The 17,361-nt window shown below is 38.1% G+C and overlaps 1 protein-coding gene across 2 annotated transcripts; it reads left to right on the top strand.

The window, feature by feature from the left end:
- The first annotated feature begins 1,092 nt into the window (after positions 1 to 1,092).
- On the top strand, positions 1,093 to 5,627 carry LOC133824569 (cysteine protease ATG4-like). Of its 2 annotated transcripts, none has more exons than XM_062257490.1 (9): positions 1,093 to 1,350; positions 1,920 to 2,325; positions 2,413 to 2,498; positions 2,590 to 2,640; positions 3,526 to 3,905; positions 4,398 to 4,536; positions 4,745 to 4,800; positions 4,923 to 4,993; positions 5,085 to 5,627. In XM_062257490.1, the coding sequence occupies exons 2-9, from the start codon at positions 1,989 to 1,991 to the stop codon at positions 5,291 to 5,293; spliced, it is 1,329 nt and encodes a 442-aa protein (XP_062113474.1). In that variant the 5' UTR covers positions 1,093 to 1,350; positions 1,920 to 1,988; the 3' UTR covers positions 5,294 to 5,627. The 2 variants fall into 2 exon arrangements, with proteins under 2 accessions (XP_062113474.1, XP_062113475.1); XM_062257491.1 differs by having other exon boundaries at positions 1,876 to 2,325.
- Positions 5,628 to 17,361: the final 11,734 nt, after the last annotated feature.

Below are 17,361 nucleotides of genomic sequence, written 5' to 3'. Positions count from 1 at the left end.
AGTATCTATTGCCAATAAGTTATTTGTTTCATGGGTCACTATATAGTATTTTGTTATTTCAGATTAAAAAGTTATCAGATGGTGTTCTAAATAAGCCTATTATATATGACAATTTCGATAAGTTTCTTAAAAAACTTATAAGAAATGGTATCTTTAATATCAGTTACAATAAAATAAAATTAATATACTTATTTTGCTAACAAGCTATTCTTATATTTTAGAGAATTTACTTATTTGGTACCCTATGTTTTTGCAAAGTATCATTTTGGTACCATCTGTTTTCAATAATGCTCATATGGTACCCTATATTTTAAAATTATACATATTTGATACCCTAGACTCAGATTGATTGATAAAATTTTATCAATATGATCAAACTTTAACCAGTTATATGTAATTAAGTAATTAAATTTAAATCTAGAACTTATATAATTGATAACAATTTGATTAAATTGGTAAAATTTTATTAATTCAATTTTAGTTTAGGGTACTAAATATGTATGATTTTAAAATATAAGGTAATAAATATGTACGATTTTAAAATATTGGGTACCAAATGAACATTATTATAAATACAAGGTACCAAAATGATACTTTACAAAAACACAAGGTACCAAATGGTTACCTACCCTATATTTTATTGTAGTTTATTATGATTAATTAGTTTATCAAATATGTTTTAATGTAATGTAAATGTATCTTAAACAACAAAACAACATAGTATAACTTAAAAATGAAATCATAATTTTAAAGTAAACTAAACGAAATAAGTAACAAAAATATATATGAGATAAAATTATCTAAAAATAATTTTTCTTTTTTTTATGAAAAAGTAATCAATCGGTATTTTATTAGTATCATACGTAACTAAAATGGTACTTTTGATAACTCAGAAAAATTAAACATCGGGAGATGAGATTTTTCGTATTTTTTCACATTTTGGTAGGAATAAGTTTGAATTTCGGTATGCAAGTGCTGAATAATAGGCATGTCATATATGTAAATAAAATTTTTGAAGTTATTTTTGTAATTAAATTGCATTATAAGTATATATATGAAAATTTCCCAAGTTATATTGGGTTAGGGAAATTGGGCCAGTCAGGTCGTTGTAACACGCACAACTCTACACGCCATCGCTCTCATCTTTCTCTGCTACTGCTACGCCATTTGCCCCTATTTTGTTCTCTCTCTACACACAGACGTAGCCCTAATTTTCTCCGTTTTCCTCTAACCCAATTGCTCTTTTGGTGCATATATTCCTATAAGAAGAAGAAGACGACGACATGACCTGACCTGACTTGACTCGACCAAAAACTTATCATGTGCCTCCGCCTTCTTCTTCGCCGAAAGGTATTAAATTTTCTTTTTTTTTTTCTAAAAAAAGAAAAAAAAAATCGAAATCATGTAATCAAGTCTCTCAATTATGATCTCTTTTTCTTCGTTGAATTGTCTAAAATTGTATTATGCCATTAAATGAGTTCCTTAAATGATCAAGGATTACGGTATGTATAGTCATTTTGGTAGTTTTGTAGTGATTACCACCTGAGCTCACTTCAATTTGGAGGATATCGTACTCCGATTGGATGATTTTGCTGGATCAATTTCGTATTCTTTCTAATTTTATTTATTAATATTTGTAGAATCATCTGTTGTCATCAAATATTTAATGCAGTAAATGATTGCTGTTTTTAATAATAATAAACACAAACAATTGCTTAGAAAGTTCTTTTATGGATGCTCCTGCTGCTTTTTCTTTTTTAATTGTTTTGTTTTTTATTGATATTGCAAAATGATCTTTCAAAATAAATGATTGTTGTTGTTATTTCTTTGACATGTTTAATCAAACAAAATAAGCCTTTGTTGAGTTTGTGGTAGGTACCTAAGTTAGTTTTTCACTAAAACTTGAAGAAATTTCACAGACAGGAAAGTCCAACATCAGTTTGTTGAGAGTGAGGATATAGGGACTCTTGCTACTCCAAGGATTCCCTATGGTCAACTTTCTTTCATCTGCATTCTCCGTCTTTGAAGCACATAGTGAGTCATCGTCGCCGGTTGCCTGTGATAAGAAGTCGATTCGTTCAAGATACGCTAAGTGGACAACAGCTGTGAGAAAGGCTGTGACTGGTGGCTCAATGAGAAGATTTCACGAGCGTATACTTGGATCTTCTAGAACTGGCATATCTAACTCAACCAGTGACATATGGCTTCTTGGTATATGTTATAAAATCTCCCCAGATGATTCCTTTGTAGATTTTCCCACTAACGGTGGCTTAGCAGATTTTGAAAATGACTTTTCATCAAGAATTCTAATGACATATCGTAAAGGTTTGTAGTTAGTTATGTGTCTTTGACCTAGAGTGTTTGCATTTGGTAGTTTGCTGCTGGGCTAAAATCTATGTTATTCATATCCAGGTTTCACTGCTATTGAAGATTTAAAGTACACTAGTGATGTAAACTGGGGTTGCATGCTTCGGAGTAGTCAGATGCTAGTGGCTCAGGTATGGTGTTCTTCTCGCCCTTGTTACTTTTAAACTTGACTAACGAATCATGCTTCAACCCTATTTTGATTCCCGCTTTCCTTGTCCATAGGCTTTGGTTTTTCATAGACTGGGACGATCTTGGAGAAGATCATTACAAAAGGTAAGACGGGATTGTGGAATGCAATGAACATGATAAATATATATTTTTTTTTGGGATATTGTCTCAAACCAATAGTCTTTTCAAATATTTAGATTTTTACATAAAATTGTTGTTCTAGCCTTCTAGGAGCTCAAATCGTTTCAGATTGTTTTTTGTATGTGGCTTTGGTTGTTGATGTAAATGAGTTCAATATTTTACAGTTTCCATATTTGGCGAGGGAGTAGAGCTCTATTCTGTAATTCATTCTCAGTTTTTTCTCTTTTGGGACACCTTGTTTCTAGAGGTGCCTTTTTTTTTTAAAAATGGTTCATAAAATAATTGTAGTTTTATTATTTCTTAGTTAATAATTCACTCCACAGGGGGGATTTTATCGCGTGCCTCCTCATTTTCTCACTAATTCTATGGGTTTAGTGCACAAATTTGACCATGCTTAAATGTTGGTTCTATGCTATGCACTCTCATCTGGTCCAGTTCTCTATCTGCCTTCATTCTTTTATTCCGTATTTCTTGACCCTGACTCTTATCTATCTCTTTGTAATTTTTATTTCACTTCTTTAAGAGAAAAGGAATCTCCGAGGATTTGATTCTATTTTAGTTTTGGCTTGTTCTAGGTATCAAGTGATCAACTGAAATGCAGCAGATGAATTTTATGATGACATTTCTGTCTTCTTATCGTGCACACTTTTCATAATTCTGTTAGGATTATTCAAGTCATATTGTTAGCGCTTCAAAGTATAAGCAAGAATTGCATTTTTTTAAAGGCATTTTAAAGTACTTTTTTGCAAATCTTTTTAAAGAATCTTATGTTATAGTTTCTAACAACCCTGGTTACACTAGTGGCCGTACATTATACTTATGGTCGTTTGTTTGTTTGTGAACTTGCAGCCCTTGGACCAAGATTACATTGACATTTTGCATCTATTTGGCGATTCGGAAGCATCACCTTTTTCCATCCACAACCTTCTTGTAGCTGGAAAGGCTTACAACCTTACTGCAGGATCATGGGTGGGCCCATATGCTATGTGTCGCTCATGGGAAACTCTAGTGAGATGCAAGAGAGAGAGCAGTGACTTTGAGAACCAGCCACTTCCCATGGCTGTTTATGTTGTTTCTGGAGATGAAGATGGCGAACGAGGTGGAGCCCCAGTTGTATGTGTTGAAGATGCCTTTAGACACTGCTCTGAGTTTGCCAGAGGTCAAGCAAATTGGACACCTATTCTTTTATTGGTCCCTTTGGTTCTCGGACTCGAAACAATCAATCCCAGGTTTTTCACTGTTTGAAATTTACGTACATTTTCTTATAAAAAGAAGTTCGTTTACTTGTTATTCAGTTTTGTTTTAGTTGTGCAGCTTTTCTTTCGTTGCTAAACTTCCAAATTTAAGCCTTGGAATTTGAAGACTTTTGTCATTCCGTATATTGGAAAATTTCAGTTGCTTGACTTATGATTCTGCAAATTGATTTGGAATTTGTTAGTTAAACAGATGAATTTTTGCATATAGTCTGCATTTTTTTCTTTTGAATTTCTAAATTACTGAACTTATATGTGCTCCCTTTATCTGTATAATTGTGCCAATCCTAAGAGGTTCGAGTTGCAGCTCATTTTTTAAATTTCATAAAATCTATGTCAACATGGGCAAAAATTTATCTGATATAAGTTTACCTTTAGATTAAATTACAATTGAAGCATTGAGAGAGAGTCTATTTGTAAATTTTTGCCTGGATATTTTAGATGTTAATCTCTAAATTTATTTATTAGGTACATACCAGCTTTACGGGCTACATTCACGTTTCCTCAAAGTCTTGGTATAATGGGTGGTAGACCTGGTGCGTCAACTTACCTTGTAGGTGTGCAAGATGATAAAGCATTTTACCTTGATCCTCATGAAGTGCAGCCGGTATAGCCCTTCTATTGTTCTAAATTAAACTTCCATTCTGTTTTTCTCAACCTTAGCATGTGCTACTAGTTTTTGTAATTTAAGCATTTGAATGCGGAACTTTGTCAAAGTGTGGACTTAATGAGTTTGTATGTTCTATCATCTTGCAATATGACTTAGCTTTCTTCTCATATCTTAATTTCTAATTGTTTGAATGTTATTCTTTCAGATAATTGATATTGGTAGGAATAGTGTAGAGGCTGATACTTCATCTTACCACAGCAGGCGAGTTTTGCTCTTTCTTTCTTGATTCATTTTTTCTTTTCTGCTTTCAATCCTATTTATAATTGTTCCTTCCTTCCATGCTGTGCATTATCATTATATCTAATCTTATATTGTTTATGCAGTGTCGTGAGGCATGTCGCCCTCGATTCCATTGATCCATCATTAGCAATTGGATTTTATTGCCGTGATAAAGGTAGTCTTTTCTCTTAGTTAAGGTTTAAAGTTTTATAATCTTTTTACTTCGAATCTAATAACTTTTTGTTGTTTCGTTTCGTGGTTTTTAGATGATTTTGATGACTTTTGTCTCCGGGGGAACAAGTTGGCAGAAGAATCAAACGGTGCACCATTGTTCACAGTGACACAAAGTCTGCCAAAGCCCGTTAGCCACAGTAATGTCTTGGGTGATAGTAGCGAGGTCAGTGATTCTTTCGAAGCACTGCCTAGTAACAACGCAGATGATTGTTCACACGAAGACGAGTGGCAACTGCTTTGAAAGTAATCTTGGTAGTTTTAACCGCTCCTACTTTAGTAATTCGGTAGCTGGCTGGCATCGGATTGCAAACCTTGTACATTGTTGGTTTGGCTGACATGATTGGTCCTCCCAAGTGAGCTTTACCGGAACAGCAGCACGATTGCAAACGAGCTCATTTTCAGGGTGAGATTTAAAAGTTGGCATTTGTAAAGTATTGAATTGACTTATTGTGATGTTTATTCTTTGTTCATGTTCATATAATTGGTCCCCAAAAAAAGTGCAGTTGTATGATAATTTAAAATATTTTTATGTTATTTTTTTACTCGGTAGTGGATGATAAGGTATGTTTGGATAATTTTCTTGTGGTTAAACTGTCTATTTACTCTTTAATAAAAGCTCTTCCAGGAATCAGGTGGGGTCCTCTCAACAGCATTGATTCCTGGGTTCATTTTAAAGCTTTCTGGACATTTTGATGAAATCCTTAATCAGAACAATATCATAGTTATAATATATTTAGATAAAGGGAAGTTTTGTGGTAGGTAGTCATTTTTAACTGACCGGTACATCCCACTTCCTATATGGGAATGTGGGGGCGTTTTTACTCTAATTTTTTTTTTTCAGTTTTCATGGAATTTTCTAATTTTTTTTTTAATAATGTACCGTGTTGAAAATATATGTACATGCATTTATAAGTATGTTTGTTTAGTTTTATTTATAGATTTTTAATTATATTTATTAAATTTATATCACAATCATATAAATTTTAAATAAATAAACAATATAATATATAAAAAAAATGTTATAATTAAATGAAAAATTAAATCCAAATATATTTTTATAATGTTTTTAAATATATATATATATAATATGATAATTTTTTTAAACATGATAATTTTTTTATATATATAGTCTTGTATTAAATAATATTATAATAATAATATTTTATAATATTTGAATTCACGTGAAAATTTAGGATTATATATTATTTTTAAAATTTGGAATTTACTCATTTGATATTATGTTTTTGTAAAAATTCATTTTGGTACACTCGATTTTCAATAATGCTCATATGATACTATGTATTTTAAAATTATACACATTTGATACTCTAAACTCAGATTTGATAGATAAAATTTTGTCAATATAACAAAACTACCATCAGTTATATGTAACTAAGTAATTAAATTAACATTTTGAACTTATATAATTGACAACAGTTTGATTAAATTAGTAAAATTTTATTAATTAAATTTGAGTTTAAGGTACCAAATATATACGATTTCAAAATATTGGATACCAAATGAACATTATTGTAATTACATGGCACTAAAATGATACTTTGTAAAAACACAAGGTACCAAATGGTTACCTATCCTTATCAAAATAATATTTACAATATTAAATTATATTAATATAAGAGGAAATTACATTTTATATGAGTTTTTTAATAGATAGTGCAAAAATATGGCTTTTAAAAAAAAAAAAAATTAATCTATGACTTTTTTTAAGAATTTTCACTTTTATGGGTTTATTTTCCCATATTTTTGTATAAAAGTTGGTTTATGTCATAGTTTTACTCTTAATCAAATTTGGAAGAGTATGTTTGTAATTTGATTATTATTTTTTTAGGTTATTTGTTTTTTTTATATTGTTTTTATATTAAATTTTTCTTTGGTTGTTTTGTAAATTTTTTTTTTTGTAATATGAATTGTTTTAAAATTATTATTTATTTATTATAAACATGTTTTTTTTTTTTCAGATTATACATTTTTTTTTCAAATCCTGGGTAGGGTAACTAGTGTTATCCCCAAAAATTAGAGATCAATGGCGTGTCAATAAATGTGACAAGTGACAGTGCATGGTCAGTAAAAGACATATTAATAGTCAATAAATACACTGACTCCTCAGAGTTGTGATAAAGTGACCCGGTAGACTGACGAATAATTTGGACTGCTTGAGAGGCCCCAAGAGGTCCGGTCGGACCTTAGTCCGAGGGGTCTAAGAGATGCGGTCGGACCTTGGTCCGAGGAGAAGCCAAGGAGCATGTGTTCGGACCTTGGTCCGAGAAGGAGAGCCCCAAGAGGTCCGGTCGGACCACCTTGGTCCGAGGAGAACCCAAGGAGGGTGTGTTCGGACCTTAGTCCGAGGAAAGCTAAGGAGAGTGCATCCTAGGAGAGCTAAGGAGAGTGCATCCTAGGAGATCCCAAGGGTGTGTTCCAAGGAAAGCTAAGGAGAGTGCATCCTAGGAGAGCTAAGGAGAGTGCATCCTAGGAGATCCCAAGAGTGCATCCTAGGAGATCCCAAGGGTGTGGTCTGAGGAGACCCCAAGGGTGTGGTCGGAGGAGAGCCCAAGAATTTGGTCTTTATGCATATGTCCAACCAGTGCATGGTTGTCCAAATAAAGAAATAGCATGCTAGAGGAGAGTGTCATGTTAGAGGAGAGAAGTGCATGTCCAGCACTTGCGTGTCCTACCAGCAAGTGTATGTCCGACCAGCATGTGTATGATCGACCAGAGTGGAGGTGAGGTGGATCAACTAGCTAGAGGAGGACTAAGTCAAAATTCCCAGAAACGGCTTCAACAAGATACGCGAGAATCTCTCATTCTTCCCACAAATTGAGGGTTTTGTTACATTTTGAATATTTTTTGTAATTTAAATGTAATAAATATAATAAAATATCCCGATTCTAGGGGATATCAGATGTATGATCCTAAGCCTATAAATATATGGCTAATGGGATCAGAAGGGGCTTCGGCTTCTTCTTTCTAGACTTTTGGGAAAATTTGGGTCTGAGTATTCTAGAGAGAGAAAATTTGTGTATGAGTATTCTAGAGAGAAAGTGCTGGTATTTGAAAGGATTCTTGTATTTTTGCAATCTGGATTGAAGAAACTCAGTTGGCTCAGTCCATCTGATCTTGAGTACAGATCTATAATCACAACTCTAAGTGGATTAGGCTATTACCGATTGATCGGGGCTGAACCACTATAAAAATCTTGTGTGTTATTTACTTTTCTTGATTAAACTGTCTGTGTTGTTTAAATTCTCTTGAAGGTTTTTCGTATTTGACGTTCTCACGTCGTTGGCTAAAAACACAGTCAACAACTAGTTACTTGATTGATCTTAAAAAAAAAATCCTAGAGCTAGGTTAAATAATATGCACCAAGAGGAGTAACCAGTTATCCTGAGATGAGTAACTTTCTGCCATAAGAGGGGTAACCAGTTACCTAAGATGGGTGACGAGTTACTCATATTAAATATGAAAAAAAACATCAAATTTGAAGAAAAAAAATGGAAGAACACTTCATTAAAAAATGAACAAGAAGTAACTATGATTTTAGTAACATAAGTAACTAGTTACCATAAAGAAACCATAAATATACACACACCAGAACATGAAAGTAACCCGTTACCCTCAGAAATATACACACAAAGAATGTGAAGGTAACCAGTTACCCATTCACGTTTTCATATTTTTATTAGTTTTCTTTCCAAATTTTGGTATTCCTATAAATGTTACAGTAAAAAGAAAATGTTGAAAAAATTGATTTGAATTTTTTTTACATATAGTGGAAAAACTATAAAAAAAATTACAATAATAAAAAATAATAAATAAAAAAAATAGCAGAATAATTATGTAATGTTAAAATATATGTGTGAAAAAAAAGAAAAAAAAAAAGAAATAGAATGAGAAAAGAATAAGTACAAAAATGAAAAAAAAAATGATGAATGAAAAAAAAATAGATGAATAAATAAGAATGAAAAGAAGAAGAAAAATAATAGAAAAATAAAAAGAAAAAAAATATGAATGAAAAAATTTGTAGAAAAAAAAGAAAAAAAATGGAAGAAGAAAAAAAAAACTCGTATGTGTGAAAAAAGAAAAAAAATGGAAGGAGAAAATAATAAATACAAAAATGAAGAAAAAATAGAATGAAAAAAAACTGAAAAAATATGAAAAAAATGCAAAACAATACAAATGTGTTGACGTCGCTTTTCGTCAACAGTGAATAAAGAGCACGAAAACAGTAAATAGTTATGGCCAGAAAAATACAATAAGACAAACATGATTTTTTACGTGGTTCAGCAGTTAACTCTGCCTAGTCCACGAGTCTTTGTTATTAGAACTTAAGATGATTTATGGAAATTCTTCAAGAATGAATTCTCCAGAGTTTCTCTCAAGATCCAAAATTTCGGTCCCTTACAATGGTGCATGACTTCTCTATTTATAGAGGAGATTTCAGAATACTATCCCATACGTTTCGGGAAGTTATTCCGTATATGTAAATAAATTTAATGGCATTGAAAGCCTGTAACTCCTATATACAAGGAAACGTCCCCTGAAGACCAGGGGGCGTATAACTGAATAATAAATACCCCTTTATTATAGGGGATTTACAACAATAAATGTAGACTGCGTCTCTCCAAAATGAATCACTAAGATATTCAAAGTTATCAATCTACATCGTCAGTGTCGTGCTCACCCAGGTCTTTTAATGACTTTCGAGTTGTAGCATTTTCCCCGAGATCATGTGGCTTCGAGCTCATACTTATGTCAGCCGAGAATAGACGTACTTCGATGTCTGCCTTTCGAGCTGATGAGGATTTCGAGGCTACCATCCTCGAGATTTCCCCTGCTTTGTAGGTTCGGTGCCTAGGTTGCGGACACGTGTTCCAGACACTACGAGCCCATTCCTGACGAATCCAGCTTTCGAGATCACAATTCTTAAGGCTCGAAATCTGGGTGTAACATTTTGCCCCCTCAAAAGTATTTGTTCGAATCCTATAAGAAGGAAACTTTTGAACTACTTTCTTCAGGAACCGCACCGTCACACATACTTGAGGGTGGACACGTGTCAGTCTGGTATTGCTCATCCAAGGTACTCGAGTACCTTGGAAATCCACCCACGATCGTTCGCCTGCCACCTTTTCGGTAACTTCTTGTCATTTGTCCCTGGCCGTCGGATTTTATAAGGATTCTGGCCAATGGCTCAAATTAATCAATTTTTACCACTTTTTACTATCTATATATAAGGCCCTAGACATCCTCTTCCTCTTATTTTACACTCATCAGAGAAAAAAAAAATAGACAAAACCAGAAGCCATCCCAGAGAGCTTTTTGCTTTTGCATGTTCTCCCAGCCAAAGAAACAAAGGACCGTCAGCTTGTTCGAGACCGTAACTTCTTGTTCGAGAGCTTTTTGCTTTTGCATGTCCTTCAATCAATGATTTCTCTGCAATCGCCATCATTGTGTAAGTATCTGATGATCTTTTCGTTTTCCTTTATACCGGTTTCTGTCTGTGTTGTTCTTTTATTTTTGGGAATGTAATGGTTTATTTTTTAGTTTGACATGCTAGGAAGCTCTGACCGATAGGCATTTAAGTTTAAGTTTCCGCGCTAGGTTTAAGTCACTGGTTACAAATCCAGTTTTGATGTAGAACAAGCTCAAGCAAGGTCTCTTTTTTCTGGGTTTTCAAAATTTAAAAGACATGTCTTGCACACAAAGATATCGGGTACAAAATCTTGGTTTTAAAGAATGCACGATACCCAAGACTACCATTTCTGAATAACCGTCACCTTTTTCCCTGATATTTCGGGATTCTAAAAAATTAGATCCACTCCCTTCCTTTTTCTCGTAGAATACACGTTCTGACCCTTAATCGGGTTTCCAGGATCGAGCTCGTTTCGCACCCAAGCCCTTTCCGAGCTTGTCTTGCCAAGCTCGTAATTCTTGAATCCTTGCATGCATGGCCCTCACCATTTTTTCTTTCTCACTAGATGTCACAGAATCTAGAAAGACGGTGGGGATTGCTACTGGCAATTCCGTACTCGCCAAAAACTCCGAGCCCAGAATCATTGTTTGCTCGGAACCAACGTCTGATTCGTGAATACGATATCGCGCGCAAACAGGAAGAAACCCGAGCTCACTATCGCCGCCAAATCGTCGAGGTCATAGAAAAGAAGAGGAGAATTCTTCGAGAGGCTCTTTATCCGAAAACTGATTCAGGGCCCAGGCCGATCCCCCTCGACCCTAGGCTAAAAGTGACCATCGCGTACAACCCGGGAGAGCTCCAATTCTCACTAATGGGGGAGCCCTCTACCTTGTAGCCGAGGAGGGAGTTCTTCGAGGCTGAGCACTACTGGAGCTCGGTTACCTCGCTAGGCCAGATAAATGATATCCTGGCCTTCCATGGTCTCAGACTGTCAGGCTCCTTAAGGTGCCGAGCTCTTACCTCCCAAGAGCGAAGCTGTCGCGCCCCAGGAGATGGAAATCCTGATAACAAGCTGAGGTATGAGGCTTGGAGCCAGGAGCATATGAAGGCAGGAGCGTTACTGCATTTGAAGTCTTTCTTCAAGGACTTCACGGACTTCGTTGGGTTGGCTCCATTCCAGCTCAACACCAATTCATATAGGGTTCTGTCTGCCCTGAAGTCGATTTACAACAAACTGAAGTGGGAAGGACCAATGCCAGAAGAGATCTTGTATCTCTTTTGTTTGAAAAGCAATCCCTCCCGAGCTCGGGGAGGAGATGACTTTTATTACCTCTCAAGCTACCCAAAGGAGAAAAAGATGTTTGAGGATCTTCCTATCCATCCTCCTGATTTTAAGAAGGCATTCTTTTGGACGGATGGCCTGTCTCCGTCACGATGCTATTCCTTCAGACGGATCCGTAAGTACCCCAACTTCCTTTATCTCTGTGCTCGAACTTTTATCTATAGGCTTGCACTTAGTTGAGTTGTATTTTATTTTCCAGCCAACTATCATCGCCCCATTCCTTCTGAAGAGATGAAGGAGCGTAGGGAGACCCTGCTTCAACTACCTTATGGCAGGAGATCACTCTCATACCTTTTGCATGAAGGTAAACTTCGAGCTTGCGGGCTCTTGGAAGATGACCAGTCCACCTCGGACTGGTCTAACAAAAAATACGACCGCTGGGATCTTGTGCCCTTGCCAACAAGCGCCCTTCCCCCGAGAAGTGAGGTGAGGCCCCCGCCCCCAGTTCGCCGGAGGAGCCCACAATCAGGGAATGAGGCCAACGATGAAGCCTCGAGCTCGGGCTCGGATGATCAAGGTACAGTCATCCTAAGCTCGAAAATGTGGTCTCCCACCTTACTAAAACACAAACCCGATAGGTTAGTGTTGTGTCAGGATGATAGGTACCACTTCTATGTGTGGACTTGGGTAGATGAACGGGTTCATAGGTTCGATAGCTGGCTCAGGCAATACGATACCATGTATAGCCTGAACGAGGTATGGAACGGAATAGCCGTCCAATACGGAACCAATGATTATAGGGACCTTTCGAGGTTGACATCCACATATAGGGAAGGTACTTCCCCCGCCTCTTCTGAAGATGGGGGAATTTCATGGTCTCCGAGCTCAAGCTCGGGGGAGAGTTCCAGTTAGGTCTTTCTCTACTTGGTTTTTCTTTTATATCTTCCAAGTTTGTTAGCACTATGCTTATCCTCGATTAGAACTGTGCAGGTGCTATGGATTCCGACCTCGACAATATCCTCGAGAGTGGCGGTGCTAAGAGGAGCAAGCGCCCCAGGGGGTCGCGAAAGGTTGACTGGCCTACCAAGGTCCTTAAGAGGACCGAAAAGGCACCTCCTCCCCCGGCTCCTCCTGCCACGAGCTCCACTGTGGTGCTGACTTCACAGGTCGGTGCCTCCGTTATGGCCGAGCCTCAACCTCTTGTATTGGTTCACCCGACACTCGGTCCACCTCCCAAAAAGCCTTATGCTTCTCTGACTCACAAGCTGTCGGTTTCTTCTCACGTCGAGGAGTATGTAATTGACAATGGTACTGGATCCCATGGGGCTACGCTGGGCTCAGACGTCTTGTCCCGAGTGGGCCAGAGCTTTAGGAGTTTCGACGCTTCCCAATGGCAATTTTTGAACAACGCCCGAGACTGCACCGCTCTCTATGAGAATAGTATCGAGCTTGCCACCGCGGTAACTTTTCTTTCTTTTTTTAGCTATATTTATAGACGGTCCGAGTGTTAATGATGATTGATTTTTTTTTTTTTTGTGTGTCAGACTCTTGCTGTTTCTGCCCAGCTCAACTATAAGTTGAACAATGAGATCCATTCGAGCAAGTCCTATGCTCAGGAGGCGAAGGATCTTCAACTCAAACTGAGTGATGACCTGAGGGCAGAAAATGCAAAGCTTGAGGCAGGAGCTGAGGAGCTTAGGGCCAAGGCATCTGAGCTTGGGAAGCTGAATGCTAGGCTCGCGGAGCTTGAGAAGGAGAATGCCAGGCTCGCGGAGCTTGAGAAGGAGAAACTCTGCTCCAAGAGGCTAATAAAAAGCTCGAAGAAGACCAGGCCGCCACTTTTGATATAATTGAGGGTGAAAAGGCTCGCCTCCTTGCCGAGTACAAAGAGAAGAAGGACCAGGCAGTCGATCTGGCAATGTACAGAATATGGGCCAATAACGACGACCTTGATACCAGCTTCCTAGGCCCTCTTGAGGCAAAGCTCCTAGATAAGTGGAATGCTCGGCTTGAGGCGGAGGAGGCTGCTCGGGAGGCCACCACCGAGGCTACTCAGAAGGATAGTCATGCTATTCGTCTTGAGGGGTCTAGTGCCGCTGATGCTGAGAAGGCCAAGGAAACTGCTCCTTCTTGAACCTCGCCTCGGGGCTGCGTCCCTTCATTTTTGTAATTGTTTTATTTTATGCCCGTAGGGCTGATACAATTTCTTTTTCTTTTAATACTCATGCTTTTCATTTCTTGGTTTGAAATATTTTGCACATTTTATATTAAAGAATCGCGTATGTTTATTTATTCGCACAAACATAGTTTGGATTTAGGCTCAAGGCTCAATGCATTCATGCACCGTTTGCTCGAATTATCCGCTTCCGATCTCGTTACTCATCAAGGTCGGATATTACTTTAACCATGAACCCAAAAGTACTTGTATGGTGTGTAATGCAAACGGTTTAGTTATATCTTATTGTTTAGTTACTTTTTCTTGTCCTCGGTTATCTCTCCGAGGTTATGAGTTCGAAACTATTTTTTTTATAAGATACTCCAGCCTTGATCTCGACTTATCTCGAAGTAGGTTTAGGTTCCAAATTATCGTCGATTAGTTCTAGCTGGTTTGCTCAAAACCTTTTAAGGTTGTGATTGGTTTGTAATCCATACACTTATATGTTTTTGATAATTTGGTTCTACCCAAATTATCTTAGCTCGCGCATTTGGTTATATCCAAACACTTGTATGTATTTCGTATATGTTACTTTATTTTTCAAGCTGGTGGTATTTATATATATACCAATGATGCCCCCTTAATATCCTATGAATGTGACCATAGGTTATTAGATTAAGAGAGATTGCAAAAATAAATTATATTAGACGAAATAACTCTTGATTTAACAAAATCCAAAGGTAGGCAAAACAGTACAGATAAACAGGCATGGTTACAGGCAACATCCTTCCTACACTATTGATAGTAAGGTCTTAGGTGTTCACCATTCCATGATCGCGGTACCAGGCTCCCATCCAATCTCGCTAGCTTGTACACACTGGGTCGGATGACTGACTCTATCTGGTAGGGTCCTTCCCAATTTGGCCCGAGCATGCCAGCTGCTGGATCTCGCGTTGCCAAAAATACATGCCTTAGCACCAGATCTTCCACACCGAACTTTCGATCTCGAACCCTCTTGTTGAAGTACCTGGTAGCTCGTTGCTGGTAGGCAGCGTTCCTCAGCTGAGCTTCGTTTCTTCTTTCTTCGATCAAGTCTAAGGTTTCTTCAAGCTGAGTGTAGTTTGAGCTTTGGTCATAAATGTGAGTTCGAATTGTTGGGATTTCGACCTCGATAGGCAACATAGCTTCACAACCGTATGCTAGAGAGAACGGGGTATGTCATGTTGATGTTCGGGCTGTGGTCCTATATCCCCATAGGACTTGGGGAAATTCTTCGGGCCATCGTCCCTTTTCTTCCTCCAACTTTTTCTTTAGCGAATTCTTGAGAGTTTTGTTTACAGCTTCGACCTGGCCATTCACCTGAGGATGAGCTACTGACGAAAAACTCTTTATTATTCCATTCTTCTCGCAAAAGTTGGTGAACAAGTCGCTATCGAACTGGGTTCCGTTGTCGGATACAATTTTCCTCGGCATCCCATATTGGCATATGATGTTCTTTACTACGAAGTCAAGGACCTTTTTGGAAGTTATTGTTGCCAACGGTTCAGCCTCTGTCCACTTTGTGAAGTAATCTACGGCAACTACAACATACTTCACACCGCCCTTGCCAGTTGGGAGAGAGCCTATGAGGTCGATTCCCCATACCGCAAATGTCCATGGGGAAGTCATCATGGTCAGCTTGGATGGTGGAGCCCGAGGAATTGTGGCGAACCTCTGGAATTTATCGCATTTCTTTACGTACTCGAAAGAATCTGATTTAATGGTAGGCCAGAAATAACCTTGGCGTATGATTTTCTTGGACAGGCTATGCCCCCCAGTATGGTCTCCACAGAACCCTTCATGAATTTTTTCAATGATCTTCTTGGCTTCGGGTGGAGTCACGCACCGAAGTAATGGCATGGAATATCCCCTCCTATACAACTTTCCGTCCAAAATGGTGTAACGGGGAAGTTGATACATTAACTTTCGAGCCTAGTTCCGATCTTTTGGAAGGACTCCGATCTCGAGATATTCGACTATCGGGGTCATCCAGGTAGGCTCGGACTCAATCATACACACATCATCCTCCTCCGGCTCGTTAATGCTAGGTGCCGAGAGGTGTTCTATTGGCACAACATTTAGCTCATCATTCTCGGCGGAAGTAGCGAGCCGAGAAAAGGCATCTGCATTTGAGTTTTTCTCTCGGGGAACCTGTTCGATCGCATAAAACTCGAAATGTTCCAATGCGGATTTTTCCTTCTCTAAGTAAGCTGTCATTTTTGTGCCACGAGCCTGGTATTCTCCCAAGATTTGGTTAACCACAAGCTGGGAGTCGCTGTAGCAATGTATTGCTTTAGCTTTGAGCTCTTTGGCTATACGAAGTCGTGCCAGTAAAGCCTCGTATTCGGCCTCGTTATTCGATGCATTGAAATCGAATCTTAAGGCAGAATGAAATTTTCTCCTTGCAGGAGTAATCAAAATGACCCCTGCCCCCGATCCATTTTTATTAGATTACCCATCGACGTAGAGTTTCCACAACTCGTGGGCCGGGGTTATAACTTCATCGTTGGTCATACTAGTACACTTCACTATAAAGTCTGCCAATGCCTGTGCCCTAATGGTCGTCCTCGGGTGGTAGGTGATCTCGAATTGTCCGAGTTCAACCGCCCATTTAAGAAGTCGACCCGAAGCCTCCGGTTTAGTCAGGACTTTCCTAAGTGGTTGATCAGTCAATACATGGATGGGGTGCGCCTGAAAGTAGGGTCGAAGTTTACGAGATGAATGAATTAAGCTGAGAGCTAGCTTCTCCATCAAGGGGTATCTCGACTCTGCCCCCAGTAATCTTTTGCTGATGTAATATATGGGTCTCTGTACCTTTTCTTCTTCTCGCACGAGCACTGCACTTATTGCGTGTTCGGTAGTGGAAAGATATAAGTACAGTACTTCTCCCGTAATAGGTTTTGATAAGATGGGGGGTTCTGCGAGGTGCTTTTTAAGCTCCTGGAAGGCCAGTTCGCACTCTTCCGTCCATTCAAATTTCTTGCCTCCCCTCAAAAGGTTGAAAAACGGTAGACAACGGTCTGTAGATTTCGAAATAAACCTACTTAGCGCCGCCATCCTGCCGGTCAAGCTTTGGACATCTTTGTGTCTTCGAGGTGAGGGCATGTCGATCAGGGCCTGGATTTTGTCTGGGTTAGCTTCTATTCCACGAGCGTTTACAATGAAACCCAGGAATTTTCCTGATGATACCCCGAAGGATCACTTCTGAGGATTTAGTTTCATGTTATACTTCCGGAGCACGCCAAAGCACTCTTCGAGGTCGTCAACATGGTTATCGTTAAGTTGAGACTTGACTAGCATGTCATCAACATAAACTTCCATGTTGTTCCCTATCTGCTCTGAAAACATCATATTCACGAGCCACTGGTATGTGGCCCCAACATTTTTGAGCCTGAATGGCATGAC

This window comes from Humulus lupulus, chromosome 3 (genome assembly GCF_963169125.1).
Source record: "Humulus lupulus chromosome 3, drHumLupu1.1, whole genome shotgun sequence".
In the NCBI taxonomy this organism is placed as follows: Eukaryota; Viridiplantae; Streptophyta; class Magnoliopsida; order Rosales; family Cannabaceae; genus Humulus; species Humulus lupulus.
Note: the sequence above shows the minus strand (reverse complement) of the source record. Positions and strands in the feature narration are given on the sequence as shown.

Coding starts and splice junctions, on each gene's coding strand:
- LOC133824569 (XM_062257490.1), top strand. CDS start 1,989: ATGGTCAACTTTCTTTCATCTGCATTCTCCGTCTTTGAAGCACATAGT. Junction 2,326..2,412: donor TCTAATGACATATCGTAAAG/GTTTGTAGTTAG, acceptor ATTCATATCCAG/GTTTCACTGCTATTGAAGAT. Junction 2,499..2,589: donor GTCAGATGCTAGTGGCTCAG/GTATGGTGTTCT, acceptor CCTTGTCCATAG/GCTTTGGTTTTTCATAGACT.